Raw genomic sequence first — 13,666 nt, 5'->3', positions numbered from 1 at the left:
CAACATAGGATAAGCTGGAATAAATAAATCATGCAACAGGAAAAAAAATGGGATTAGCTGGAATCGTATCCACAGATATCCTCAAGTATGCTGTATGTTCAAATGACAGGCACTTGAAGGTGCTCCGAATAAGTATTTCTAGAATGAATGAATTGGCTCTTTCCTCAATTCATAAACCGGAAAGAGAGAGATCTCTTAGCCAAATCTCCCACTTAGAACTTTAGTTGTTGTTTTTTTTTTTAAGATTTTATTTATTTATTTGAGAGAGAATGAAAGACAGAGAGCACGAGAGGGAAGAGGGCAGAGGGAGAAGCAGACCCGCTGCTGAGCAGGGAGCCCGATGTGGGACTCGATCCCGGGACTCCAGGATCATGACCTGAGCCGAAGGCAGTCGCTTAACCAACTGAGCCACCCAGGCGCCCAGAACTTTAGTTTTTGAGAGAAAGGACAAACAATTCAATACCTGAAAAAGTTTTTAATATGAAAAAATTTTAAACAATTTCTTTTTGGCAAAAACAGGGAGGGCAGCCACCACCCCACAACCCTGAGTGGAATAGGAAGGCTTGGAAAAGCACACAAAGAGCATAGAGACAGGAGGTCTAATCTTGTAGCAGCTTCTGAAGAAGATCTCAGTCCAGGGGTAAGTTCAAGTCCACGGGTGAAATGGCCAGGATGCCCTCCTGGAGGGGAAAAGTGGAAGAGCTCGTGAGCATTCACAGAAAGAGCCTGTCCTCCATTCACACTGGCATCTCCACCAGCCCAGTGACAGCAGAGACAGGGCTAGGGGTAGGGGGATAGGGATCCAAAGAATCAGAGCCCCATGGGTGGATGGGGACAGAGTTCTGGAAAAAGGGAGGAGAGACAAAGCCCCAGGGTGGAGGGCAGAGCACCAGTGGCGGGGAGATAGAGAGACAGGGACCAGAGACTCAGAGACAGGGACCAGGGTCCTGGAGTTTTAACGATCAAGAGCCCTGGCTTTGCGTCAAAGTCCTGAGTCCAATCCTCTGATGAGGGACTTTCCCTCAATCTCCATAAAATCGGGATAACATCCAATCCCATAAGGTTGCTGTGGGGTTTAAATGGATGGAATCATTCCACTAAAAGTCCTTGGCTGTGCACGTGGCCAAAAAAACAAAACAAAACAAAACCCACAAATAAACAAGCTTTTGCACTGAGCTCCAGACACGCATATCCACGGTCCCCTCCTCCTCTCCCTTTGAGGTCTGAAGGGCATCTCTCCCCTAACTGGACCACTTCCACTCATCTCTGACTCTTCTTCAAACCTGCTCCTCATCCCCCTTGCTCCTCCCTGTCTCAGGGAGCACCACATGCATCCCTACCGCTGCTCAGGCCAGCATCCTTGACTTCCGTCTTCCACTCATTAGCACTCATTAATAGCACTCGTAATCCACTCCATAAGCAAAATCTGTCAGCTCTACCTCTAAATTAACTGGGAGACTCCTCCAATACCCCCACCGTGGTCCCATCAACCCTCATCTCCCTGAAAGAGCAGACACCTCCCAACTCCCTACTTCCGCCTCGCCCTCTACAGTATTGCCCCACGAGGCCGCTAGAGGGCGCGAGTTAACACCTAAATCAGTTCACGTCGGCCTCTGCTCAGAGAGCTCTAGGGACTTGGGCTCACTCAGGGTCGGTCCAAGTTCTTACCTTCACAAGGCCCCGCCCCTCCTGCTCTTGTCTCTGGCCCTCTCCTCTTCGCTCACCCTGCTTCGGCCCTACTGGCCTCCTCTCTGCTCCTCAAACACCTGGCCAGCCCCTGGCAGGTTGTGAAGCAAGGGTTACATCCTGAGAGAGCATGGCATACATCTTTCTGTCCCTGAATCCCCACAGCGACGAGGCAGGTAAGTGAAAGGTGCCCGCTGGGCGGGGGGAAACTGGTGCTCAGGTAGCTGGGGACGTTGCCACGGTCACACTCCCCGTACACGGGAGCCCAATCCAGCTCTGAGCCTGGCACTGGATTTAAAGCAGCGAGCGAGGTAGGTAAGACTCCCTGGTCTTGTGAAGCTGATAGGTCAGGGGCAAGAGAAAACAAAAAATAAAAAGAAATAATAAGTAGAACGAGTCAATCCTACCATATGGTAGAAGCTGTGTGTTAGCAGGTGCAGAGTGTTACGGAAGGAAGTAAAGCAATGAAGAGGGAAAGGGAGTGGGTAGGAGGGTATGGAGGTGGGGCAGTTTTAAATGGGGACCAGGGGAGGCCTCACTGGGGGGTGACACCTGAATGGAGCAGAGGAAGCGAGGCAGGGGGATACCTGGGCAAGCGCATTCTGGCAGGCAGTCTCAAAGAGGCAGACAGGCACCAGATAATCACGCAAATGCCCACAGGGTGCCAAGGACTTACAGAGATGATCCCATTTTAATCTTTACAATAACCCTTTGAGATTGGTACTTCTACTCTCCCCACCTGACAGATAAGGAAACCGAGGCCCAGGAAGGGGTCTCCCTTGTTTCCCACTCATAACTGTCAGTGTATATCCGAATGGTTTAAGCGTCTGCACTAATTACCTACTGGTGGACAGTAGGTGCTCAATAAACACAAAACAGATGAATGATTGGGCTGGGAGAATATTTGTCATGTCTGAAAAGAAGCCGAAGAAGCTGCCCGCCCCCCCCCCCCCCCCCACCACACAGACACGAGTTACAATTGGGTAATGGGAGGCCCAGAGAAGCTTTCGGGCAGCTCACCCAGCCCCCGTGTGCCTGGATCCAGGGCCCAAAGCTGTGCACGTGCTCCACACTGAGTCCGGCCAGGGTGCCCCCCAGCCGGGCCACGCGGCGGCTCAGCTCCATGGCCAGGGCCAGACGGGCCAGGGGCTCCGGGGAAGGCGGCGGGGGCCCAGGGCAGGGCAAGTTGGGGCGTGGGCGGCTGGCAAGAGGGCTGTCCTCCCGTTTGGAGAAGAGCTCCACTAGGCGGGCGAAGGAGCCCGCGGAGAGGCGGGCCAGCTTTCTGCGCAGGGCGGGGTCCGAGGCCAGCTGTGGGGTGGGAAGAGAAGAGGCTGGGTCGGCCTCCCCCACGCCTCCGTAGCCAGCCAATAGGAGGCTAGGAGGCGTGGCTTCCTGGTGGAAGCAGTCCTGACACTGAGGCTCAAAGCCACGCCCCACCCATCACACCAGCCAATCATAAACCAGAATCTGTGGTCTCTGCCAAACTACTCCCGGACAGGTGGCCGACAGCCAATGAGGGCCAAGCCCTAATTAGCTGAGTTCTAGAACACAGATCTTATAGCCACGCCCCCTACAGGTTCCCTGAGAGCCTCGGAGACCAGGCCGGTGCCTACAACAACCTTGCCTTCCACCTTACAATTGATATTATAGGATCATACACTTTGCCCAAGCTTCTGAGCCAATCCACTTCCAGGACCGAGTCATAGGCCAGACCTTCACCGGCAGTTCATTTCCCCCAACATTCTAAGGCATACCCCTATATAGTTAACCAGGGCTTCAGATTTTAGACAGCCCTCTCCAAACCAAACCCCCGCCCACCACCTTACAGTCCCTGATTCCTCAACTGGTCCCAGTCAGTTTCCCAGATCATGTTTTGGGTGGCCACACCCCTTGTCTTTAGGCCACGCCCCTCTTACGGTGACTGCAAGCCAGGGTTTAAGGTACTACCCTGACCATAACTCTGTGTTCAACCTGTAGCGGAGAAGTTTAGCACGTCTGACTCCATACTGCTTCTATATCCCTTCCTGCTGGGACCTATAGTTTAGAAACTTCTGCTTAGCCCTGCACGTAGGCATGTGACAGCTAAGATTCTCAAAAACGGCTTTTTTACTGGAAATCTACCTCACCAGAGGAGATAAGGAAGTACTTACAGAAATGACTATGCTCTATGTAAGATTTATAGGAACGAGACATGACCTGTACACAAAGATCAAGTGACCAGGGATAGGGCGCCGGGGTGGCTCAGTCGGTTAAGGGTCTGCCTTCCGCTCAGGTCAAGATCTCAGGGTCCTGGGATCAAGCCCCGTATCAGGCTCCCCGCTGAGCCTGGAGTCTGCTTCTCCCTCTCCCTTCCCCACTGCTCGTGCTCTCTGTTTCTCTCCCTCAAATAAATAAAATCTCTAATAAATAAATAAAACTTCTCTATTTTATTTTTTTAAGAGGTTTTATTTATTTATTTGACAGAAAGAGAGAGAGCGAGCACAAGCAGGGGGAGCAGCAGACGGAGGGAGAGGGAGACGCAGACTCCCTGAGCAGGGAGCCCTAAGCAGGGGCTTGGTCCCAGGACCCCGGGATCATGACCTGAGCCGAAGGCAGACACTTAATGACTGAGCCACCCAGGTGCCCCAAAACCTCTTAAAAACAAACAAAAGTGACCAAGGACAAAAGAAGTTACACAACCTTCCTCTGTTGTCTACAGACGTCAGTCACTTTTTCACTCCAATCCCCTCCCCCTTCTCCCATTCCTAACATAAAAGAAGCTCAAATCTCATGCTGGGGGAGATGGTTCTTTGAGACGATTGTCTGCCATCTCTTGTCTGCCATCTCTTCGGTGTGCTGGCTTTCCAAATAAAGTTGCTTTCCTTACCCCAACATCTTGCCTCTCGGCTCATTGGCCTGTGATGCTGGGAGCAGAATGAGCTTGGACCCCGTTACAAACCCTTCATAGAAGCCGAGTCCCACCCTCTCCTCACCTGACCATCTAATGAGAATGCAGATCCAGGTTCTGATCCCAGTGCCTGACAATCCGCAATCCCTATCTTAGCTAAGGGATGGAACAGACTGCCTGTCACCTTCTGATTGATGACTTCTGCCTCTTCCTCCAGCAAGGCCACCAGCTTCCGCAGTAGGGCTTCCTTCTCTGTGGGTGGGGCTCCCTGTAACTCTGGGGAGCAGAAGAGAATTCAGCTGGGGGCAGAACCCTGCCCACCCTTCTGCCCTCATCCTTCTCCGGGGCCCCTCGGTACCTCACCTGGGCTAGGTGGGGATCTCAGTTGCTCTTGGACCAGCTGTTCCAGCCGCTGGGCCACCAGAGCATAGAAGTCTGGAGTAGCTGGGCCTTGGGTGAAAAGAGCCAATGATGGGTCTCCGGGACATTGGGAAGTTATGGATTGTCCCCTTGTCACAACCACCTTGCCAGGTAGCAATGATTTCCATTTCATAATGGGGCCCAGTGAGCACACTTGGTAAAAGGCCTTGATACTTTCCATTTTATTGTGTCCCTCAAACTAGAGTTAGAATGTTAGAGCTGAAATAGACCTTGAAGATGATCCTATCCAAGAAAGGCAAACACAGGGCACTCCAACTACTAACACTCTATCCCTTGCTGGTTTCAGGCGTCATCAACTGATCACAGAACTCTTCTCCCCAGCTGTGAAATCCTTTTCAAGCTGGCACTCCCGGTAGCCATTACTAGTCTATCAAGGCTCACATATGAGAGGAAACCTTTTGGTTACTCTTGATCAAGTCCAAGGACATCCCCCCCACACACACACACATGCACACATTCCTACTTTGCTTCTGGAGAAATATAGGAGCAAGAAAGAAAAGGAGTTTCCAGAGTCATGTAACCAAACAGCCAGGGAGCTGTGACTGAAAACCAGATCTCCTGCCTCCCTACTGGGGGTACTGGTAGCCACAAAGTCCCAGGGGTAGGGAAGCATGCATGGGAGGAGAGAGATAACAAACAGAAAGGGACCAAAAGCCCCCCCTGTGAAGCCAGCTCACAGAACTGACAGCAATGTAACTGGGGGTGGGGGGAGCAGAGAATGGTGAGGGTAGTCCACACTCAGCTCCCCTCTTAGCTGAGTGATCTTGGGCTAGCTCCTTATCCTTTCTATGGTTTTAAGAATCAAAGCGTCTTAGGGCGCCTGGGTGGCTCAGTTGGTTAAGCGACTGCCTTCGGCTCAGGTCATGATCCCGGAGTCCAGGGATCGAGTCCCGCATCAGGCTCCCTGCTCGGCAGGGAGTCTACTTCTCCCTCTGACCCTCCCCCCTCTCATGTGCTCTCTCTCTCTCATTCTCTCTGTCTCAAATAAATAAATAAAAATCTTAAAAAAAAAAAAAAAAGAATCAAAGCGTCTTAAAAAAAAAAAAAAAAAAGAATCAAAGCTTTGGCCCTGTAAGTTCATGGGTGATCTAGGAAATCTCTTACCAGGCTCTGAAACATAGCATGGGCGGAGGGGCAGGGAGCAAGGCCGAGGGGATTCAGGGGGAACTGTTCCTCGCCCCAGGGGGCAGGGAAGACATCTTCGAAGGCGGCTCAGGAAATCTGTTGGCTCCTCCTGGGCAGGACTCCTGGGGAAGGGGACCTCAGAGAGTGACACCAGAGGCCCCTTTGCAAGCAGCCCCTTTTTCCTCCCACTGAGGGCCTCTCGCTGCAACCCCAGGGATGAGGAAAAGAGCCAGATATAAAGAGAGGGGAACGCAGACAGACTGAGACCAGGCATGAGAGTTAGAGAGGGCCCTACCCCAGATGCAGGCCCCTGAGGGAGGAGGGCAACCCCTCTTACCTGGGTGGGGTTGGAATGGGGGACCCAGCAGGCTCACCTCGCCTAAAGAAGGCAGCTAAGACTCTCACCGTGTCCTCCCGGAGGCCCAGCTCTTCCGAGCCTGCCATGGGGCACCTGTGAAAGGAGCCGGGGGATGGACTCCAGGGTTGAATTGAGGTGGAGGATTGGGGCCCAAATGCCTAGTCCCTGAATAAGGAGGGGGCCAGGAACCGTGAGTCCCCAAGGGAAGAAAGGGCTGATAGTCTGAACTCCTAAATCCTTTAGGGGAGTTAGGGTCTGGGAACCCAGACTCTTGAGTCCTCAGAGGGAGAAGAGGGATGAAGACGAAGACTCCTTGATCCTTGGAGAGGAAGAGGCTGGAGACCCGGATTCCGGGGTCTAAGGGAGAAAGGAACTGGGGGCTGGACTCGAGTTTTCGGAGAAGAGGGTTGGGGGGATCTGAATTCTTGAGTCTGAGAGAGAAGGGGACTTGCGGCTCCGACTTCTGGATTCTGAAGGCATATGCCAAGCTGCTCAAGCTCTTAGAGAATCGGGAACTACGAATCCCAGCAGGCTTCACGGCAAACCTTCCCCTCGGTCCGCACTAGCTAGCCGCGCAGCCGGCTTGGGAGGTGTAGTTCCCTTATCTGACCAAGGCTGGAATCTTGGGGACACGGGGCGCATGGATGTCGGGGAAGCGGGACTGAGGTGCCGGCCCCGAGATCCCGGCCTCTTCCCTTCTCACCCCAGCCCTCCCAAAAGCCCGGCTTACCTGGGGTCGGAGCCGCCACCCCCTCCTCCTTCACCAAACTTGCAAAAACTTTTCTTAGAACAACTCTCCCGCGCCTGCGCACTGGTCCGAGTTGGTGACGGCCCTATTGTGGGAGGGGCGGGGCGCCGGATGCCCATCTAATTTGCATGTGACGTTCCCAGCATGCCGTTGGCCGGAAGGCCTAAAAAGGGCATGGGGGCAGGGCGTCCGGGCTCTCGGTGCCGCCTCTTTAGCTGTGGAGTCTGTCAACCCACCGCAGATAAAGTTGTTTTTATTTCGTGAAATCGATAGAAAAGAAAACCGCATTGCTCTGAAGCTCAGCTGACAGCAAGGAGGGTGTGCAGCTGCAAGTTCGAGAGCTATCGGACCCCAAAAGGCAGGGGTGGGTCCTAGCACCCTGCGCGTCCCGACCTTCTACGTAGGTAACAGGGAGGATCTGGGGAATTGGTGGCGTCCGGGCCGAGAAGCGCAAGAAAGAAAGGGTCTGCCCTGAGTCCAGAGAGGCACTGTGTACTCTAGGGAAAGGGAAGCAACGAGGGGGAAAAAGTGAAGCAATGGCCGGTGCTGGAGGTCGGCTGTAAAAAAAACCCAGGAAAAGTAGCGGGGAGTGGGGGGAGGGCAGGAGTCTGCACTGGGGGATCTAAGGGAGAGAAGGGTGGACCCTGAGAATGGGAGGCAGTCCACTCTATAAAGTGTGTGTGTGTGCGCGCGCGCGCCCTACAGAAGGCAGGCTGTTGGGGGGGGGGTGGATGGGACGGTCTACGGTAGAAATGGGTGAGGGGCTTTTCTGTGGGGGAATTGTAGAAGGGGTCTACAACACGGATAAGTGCGGGAGGTAGAGATCTACAAGTGAACAACGTATGCCCTGAAATAACTAGGGGAGGCTCTACCTTGGAAGTGAAGGTAACTGCATTGGGTGATGTGGGGGAGGGGAGAGGAGAAAAGGGTTTACAACGGAAGAAGGAAGGATCTACACTGGCGGAATTGGGAAGGTTAGGGGGTCTGCACAGAAGTAGGTGGGGAAAGAAGGGGGGTTCTCAAATGCATTGGGGAGGAAGTCCTCGATGAATTGGGGGAGCCTGTCTGGAGGATGAAAAGAGGAGGTGTCCTGTTTTATACCCCAGGAAAACATAAGTGAGGGACATTGCACCGCGTCCCCAAGAGAGGAAGGTCTGGGTGCGGAACCCTCGGGCCGGGTGGGCCTATGAAGCCATCCGCGCCCACGAACTGCCCTCTAAGCGCAGGCCGGACCATGGGAACCCCAAAGCCACGGATCTTGCCCTGGCTGGTGTCGCAGCTGGACCTGGGGCAGCTGGAGGGGGTAGCCTGGCTGGACGAGAACCGCACGCGCTTCCGCATCCCCTGGAAGCACGGCTTGCGGCAGGATGCCCAGCAGGAGGACTTCGGCATCTTCCAGGTGCGTGAGCTTCCCGGACGCGGGGAACCCTGAGTTAACAGCCGGGAGGGGTGGACTTGCAGGGGGCGGAGCCGAGAAAGCCGGGTTAGCACGCGTGCTGTTGGCAGGCGGTGACGCCGGCAGGTGGAGGTGAGTGGAGTTAGGACAAGACTGGTCAGGGTTAGTAGGAACAGCCGACTGGTGTCGGATAGCAGGCAAGGTTGGAGCGGCCGGGTTCCGGAAAAAGAACCGGAAAAGCGGGGTTAGAACTCGAAAGAAATGCAAACTGGGCATTCTGGGCTCGCAGGGGGCGGGTCTCTTGGTCCTAGAATTCTGGGGGCGGGTCTCAGAGCCTTAGAGGCGAGTCGTGGCCCCGAAGCTGAGGTGATTTCTCACGAAATTAGGATACAGCAGTGGTGGTAACCCGAGTTAGAGTGCGAGGGGGCGGGGTTACTACAGAAGGTGTCCTGGGGCAGGTTGGTGGCAGAGTTAGACACCCAGTAGGACCTGGAAGGCTGACTTATAAAGCAGAGCTTTTCAAAAGGTGAAGATAGGGGGCCTTAGGATGCAGAGAAGCCAAGAGTTTGGGGATGGATCCGTGCCGAGTTAGAACGTGCCAGGGGAGCGAACCCTTGGGGCGCGGTCTTAGTCATCCTCCTCACTATCCTGGTACCCACTGCATCCCCAGGCGTGGGCCGAGGCCAGCGGTGCCTACACTCCTGGAAAGGATAAACCTGATCTGCCCACCTGGAAGAGGAATTTCCGATCCGCCCTGAACCGGAAGGAGGGGTTGCGTTTAGCCGAGGATCGGAGCAAGGACCCCCAGGACCCGCACAAGGTCTATGAGTTTGTGATCTCAGGTGTGCCAGAAGTGAGGCTTCACATGGAGGGATGGGATTTTGAGCGTCCCCAACACCCTACTCCACTCACCACCTTCCTCGACAGGAGCTGGGAACTTCCCTGAGTCGGACACCTCTCCGGACGGCAATGGCAGATGCAGTACCTCGGATACCCAGGTAAGAATGCACCCCAACCCTCCTGCCCTCAGTCTGACCCATCTTCTCTCTGTGTCCCCACGGCCTTGTTCAGGCATCCCCCTCTCCCCCGGGACCATCACCCCAGTCTTCTTCCTGAGCCTCCATCCTCTCCCCTGCAGGCTGTCCCCCAACCGATCTAGAGCTGACCCTGACCCTCCCCTGCTTATAGCCCTTCCATGGCTTCCAGCGTCCTCAGGAGAAAGTTCAGAACTTTCACCAGGCGTTTAGTACTCTAAGACACCTTCCCAGAATTTCATAGCCTCCGTTGCTATTTAGAGTACCTTTAGCCTCTTGGGAACCCTGAACCACCCTACCCTTGATCTTGCTGATGTCTGTGCCAGGGCAAGTCCCCTCTGAAATTGTGTCCAGCCTTCTCTGCCCAGGTCTTGCTTGCACAAGGCCAGATCCTTGGGCTGGAATTAGCTGCTCCCCTGGGGCCAACAGTAGCACTCAGCATATACAAGAGCATATATTTTGCTGTCTGTGCCCATGGTTGTCTCCAGAGCCCCCATCCCGCCTTACAGGAAGCCCCTTGAGGGCAAAGCTCAGGTCTGACTCCTCCCTGGATTCCAAGGCCTTGGTCTACGTGAAGTCTCTAGAAAAGGCTATGGAAATGTCCAGATCCTATTCTTTTCTTCTCTCCAGGAAGATGTACTAGAGTTACTGGGTGAAATGGTCTTGGCCCCATTCCCAGAGGGGGGGCCCTCGAGCCTGGCTTTGGTCCCTGAGCAGACCCTTCCATTCTTGCTGAGCCCCACCATAGACATCCCTGCTCCCTGCCCAAACTCGGAGCCCCCTGAAAACCCACTGAGGCAGCTCTTGTTGCCTGAGGAAGGTGAGTGCCAGCTGTGGGGTGGGAGGTGCTGGGGCGCTGTGCCCCCTAATGCTCTCTCAATCTTGCTCCCCCTTCATGTCACTTCTGCCACTGCTCAGAGTGGGAGTTCGAGGTGACTGCCTTCTACCGGGGCCGCCAAGTCTTCCAGCAGACTGTCTTCTGCCCGAGGGGCCTACGGCTGGTAGCATCAGAAGGAGGGGACAGGACGCTGCCCGGACAGCCAATAATACTGCCAGACCCTGGGGTGTCGCTAACAGACAGGGGCGTGATGGGCTACGTGAGGCGTGTGCTGAGCTACCTGGGCGGGGGACTAGCTCTGTGCAGGGCAGGACAGCGGCTCTGGGCCCGGAGGCTGGGGCACTGCCACACATACTGGGCCTTGGGCGAGGAGCTCCTCCCTGACAGCAGTCATGGACCCAGCGGCGAGGTCCCCAAGGATGAGGAAGGAGACGTGTTCGACCTGAGGCCCTTCATGTCAGGTGAGTGAGGCAAGGCCTTATAGCTCTGCTGTGGGAAGAGTAGGTCACGGTCACTGGGGGCGCCTGGGGGGCTCAGGAGGTTAAGTGTTTGACTTTTTCTTTTTTATTCATGTGACAGAGAGAGAGATAGAGAGAGAGGGAATATGAGCAGGGGAGAGAGGCAGAGGGAGAGGGAGAAGCAAACTCCTCGCTGAGCCAGGAGCCTGATATGGGGCTCGATCCGAGGACCCTGAGATCGTGCCCCGAGCTGAAGGCAGATGCTTAACCATCTGAGCCACCCAGGTGCCCCAAGCGTTTGACTCTTGATTTCGGCTTGGGTCATGATCTCAGGGTCGTGAGATCAAGCCCCAGGTTGGGCTCTGCACTGATCGTGGAGCCTGCTTAAGATTCTCTCTCTTGGGGCACCTGGACGGCTCAGTCGGTTAAGCGTCTGCCTTCAGGTCAGGTCATGATCTCAGGGTCCTGGGATCAAGCCCCATATCGGGCTTCCTGCTCAGCAAGGAGTCTGCTTCTTCCTCTCCCTCTGGCCCTCCTCCTCCCCACTTATGCTTCCTCTCTGTATCAAATAAATAAAATCTTAAAAAAAAAAATCCTCTCTCTCTTCCTCTCCCTCTGCCCTCCCTGCCACTCTCTCTCTCTCTTAAAAAAAAAAAAAAAAAAAAAAGATTTCAAACCTCCAGACCCGAGTTCCAATTCAGACCCTACTGCTTTGCTAGTGTTATAACCTGGGGCAAAAGATGGGACTGCTCTGAGTCTGCCCGAGGAGTGTCTCCTCTGCTGGAGCCGGTAGGAGGCACAGGGCCCAGTGTGCAGAAAATGCTCGAGGAATTAACTGCCATAGTCCTCGTTATTATCAGTTATTAGTGTGGATAGACAGACACAGGAGAGAGAAGTCCTTTAGGCTACTATCAGGAGAACGTGGCCTTCGGGGGTTAAAGAGTAGCAACTGCCAACCACCTTGTACTCCAACCACCTTGTACTCCAGAATCAGGGACCATCCTTGTGGGGAGTGTACTCCTTCCTATCCCAAATAGGGGAGCGGTGCAGATCTTCCAGCCCCACCCTGATGGGAGGAAAAGCATTTTAAGATTGTGCCGGGACTTTTCCTAGGTCAGCAGCCATCTGGTCATGGTGGTGTAGGTATGTCAGGCTTCGGGTCAGGGGAGAAGGTGAGGCTGATAGGTTTGGGGATCAGGGAGGGGCAGGTGGTGGTGGTGGGGTCCTCCTCCCATGACTGACTAGGATCTCGGGCCCCCAGATCTGATTGCCTTCATTGAAGGAAGCCGACACTCACCACGCTACACCCTCTGGTTCTGCGTGGGGGAGCCATGGCCCCAGGACCAGCCGTGGACCAAGAAGCTCGTGATGGTCAAGGTGCTGCAGTCCTGGGCTCCTGGAGCTAAGGGGTGGATCTTAACAAAGGGAGGAGGAACTACAACTCGCAGAAGCCCCTCTGAGGAACTGCAACTTCCAAGAGTCTCTGCAACCACCAGTTCCTCATCCCCAGGAGCTTCTGGGTGTCCCTCTCATGGCCTCACCCCCAGAACCTGTTTTGAACTCTCAAAGCCATGTGGAAGTCGGTGGACTACAAGTCCTAGCAGCCTCTGTGAGGAACTACAGCTCCTAGGAGTCCTTCTGACCACAAGCTGCTCAGCCCTAGCTTCTGGGAACCCCTCCAGCATCTCAGCCCTAGGAAACTTCTCAGGCTGCTGGTGGTTGTGGTTATGGGGAAAAGTACAACTCCCAGCAGCCCTGGGCCTAATGGTTCATCCTGGGTTATCGTGGGGGCTGTTGGGAGTTGTAGTCCACTCAGCCCCGCCCCTGCCAGTAAGTAGTGTTGAGTGTTTCCCCTGACTCCTGTTTCTCCCCCCACCTCCCGCAGGTTGTTCCCACATGCCTCAGGGCCCTGCTGGACATGGCACGGTCAGGGGGCGCTTCCTCACTGGAGAACACTGTGGACCTGCACATTTCCAACAGCTACCCCCTCACTCTCACCTCAGACCAGTACAAGGCCTACCTCCAGGACCTGGTCGAGGACATGGATTTCTAGGTCACTGGGGAAGTCTGCCCCCTCACTGCTCACGCGTGCTGCCCCCTCGTGCCTTCACCTTGGCCAATAAACTGTTCCTTGCCACTGTCACTACTCGTGTGTCTGGGGTTGGGTGTTAGCTAGGTCCGGGCTAGCGCTGACCTCGGCGAGGCATTACTCCTTCTTAGGACCTCGGCTTACACAGCTGTGCAAGCAACCCACAGCCCAGATGCTCACTGCATGACGACCAGACACTGTGCAGGGGGCAGCTGATACGTGTCACCTCCTTACCTCTTCCCAGGGACCTGGTGAGGAGGGGACAGTCACCCCCATTTTACAGACCCAGAAACTGACACTAGGAGAAGAGCAAAGGTCACAAAGCAGGAAACACAAGATGGGTTAGAATCCAGTCTGACTCCAGGGTTGCTGCTCTTCAAGGGAGGCCGTGGGGCAGAATCTAGAACCCCTGGCTTGTCTATGGACAGTTCAGGCCACTGTCCAGTAGGCAAAGAGCCTTTCACCTGGATCGTCCTGTCAGGTGGGGGAGGGGGGCTTAGGTCCCCTCCCAGCTCCTGCTGGGCGACCTCAGGCAAGTCCTGCTTCCCAGGCCATGGGCCCCCCTCTGCACGAGGCTGGAACAGGCAGTTGTAGAAGAGCTCTGTG

At 54.8% G+C, this 13,666-nt stretch overlaps 2 protein-coding genes across 13 annotated transcripts; one reads left to right on the top strand and one right to left on the bottom strand.

Annotated features, from left to right (window-relative positions):
* Positions 1–455: 455 nt before the first annotated feature.
* Positions 456–7,351, bottom strand: BCL2L12 (BCL2 like 12). Of its 7 annotated transcripts, none has more exons than XM_045891955.2 (7): positions 7,228–7,351; positions 6,477–6,590; positions 6,119–6,261; positions 4,937–5,023; positions 4,758–4,849; positions 2,707–2,994; positions 456–680 (listed from the first exon to the last, which is right to left on the bottom strand). In XM_045891955.2, the coding sequence occupies exons 2-7, from the start codon at positions 6,581–6,583 to the stop codon at positions 630–632; spliced, it is 768 nt and encodes a 255-aa protein (XP_045747911.1). In that variant the 5' UTR covers positions 6,584–6,590; positions 7,228–7,351; the 3' UTR covers positions 456–629. The 7 variants fall into 7 exon arrangements, with proteins under 7 accessions (XP_045747911.1, XP_064437675.1, XP_045747912.1 ...); XM_064581605.1 differs by having other exon boundaries at positions 4,659–4,849; positions 7,228–7,309; XM_045891956.2 differs by lacking the exon at positions 2,707–2,994.
* Positions 7,341–13,114, top strand: IRF3 (interferon regulatory factor 3). Of its 6 annotated transcripts, XM_045891952.3 has the most exons (8): positions 7,341–7,645; positions 8,352–8,644; positions 9,312–9,483; positions 9,569–9,639; positions 10,306–10,495; positions 10,594–10,974; positions 12,233–12,348; positions 12,857–13,114. In XM_045891952.3, the coding sequence occupies exons 2-8, from the start codon at positions 8,432–8,434 to the stop codon at positions 13,022–13,024; spliced, it is 1,311 nt and encodes a 436-aa protein (XP_045747908.1). In that variant the 5' UTR covers positions 7,341–7,645; positions 8,352–8,431; the 3' UTR covers positions 13,025–13,114. The 6 variants fall into 6 exon arrangements, with proteins under 6 accessions (XP_045747908.1, XP_045747906.1, XP_064437669.1 ...); XM_045891950.3 differs by having other exon boundaries at positions 8,472–8,644; positions 12,233–13,000; XM_064581599.1 differs by having other exon boundaries at positions 8,467–8,644; positions 12,233–13,000.
* The last annotated feature ends 552 nt before the right edge of the window (positions 13,115–13,666 follow it).

The sequence above is a fragment of the Mirounga angustirostris genome, unplaced genomic scaffold, assembly GCF_029215605.1.
Source record: "Mirounga angustirostris isolate CCGP_5_RB_7025 unplaced genomic scaffold, mMirAng1.0.hap1 SCAF_16, whole genome shotgun sequence".
NCBI lineage: Eukaryota > Metazoa > Chordata > Mammalia > Carnivora > Phocidae > Mirounga > Mirounga angustirostris.
This window is presented reverse-complemented; position numbering and strand designations above follow the sequence as displayed.

Excerpts from the sequence above, each read along its gene's own strand:
- IRF3 (XM_045891948.3), top strand. The coding sequence starts at position 8,432 with ATGAAGCCATCCGCGCCCACGAACTGCCCTCTAAGCGCAGGCCGGACC. Across the intron at positions 9,640-10,305 it reads GCAGTACCTCGGATACCCAG|GAAGATGTACTAGAGTTACT; the intron begins GTAAGAATGCAC and ends TCTTCTCTCCAG. Across the intron at positions 10,496-10,593 it reads GCTCTTGTTGCCTGAGGAAG|AGTGGGAGTTCGAGGTGACT; the intron begins GTGAGTGCCAGC and ends GCCACTGCTCAG.
- BCL2L12 (XM_064581605.1), bottom strand. The coding sequence starts at position 6,583 with ATGGCAGGCTCGGAAGAGCTGGGCCTCCGGGAGGACACGGTGAGAGTC. Across the intron at positions 6,262-6,476 it reads CCCATTCCAACCCCACCCAG|GAGTCCTGCCCAGGAGGAGC; the intron begins GTAAGAGGGGTT and ends CCCCTTCCCCAG. Across the intron at positions 681-2,706 it reads TCCAGGCACACGGGGGCTGG|GAGGGCATCCTGGCCATTTC; the intron begins GTGAGCTGCCCG and ends TTTCCCCTCCAG.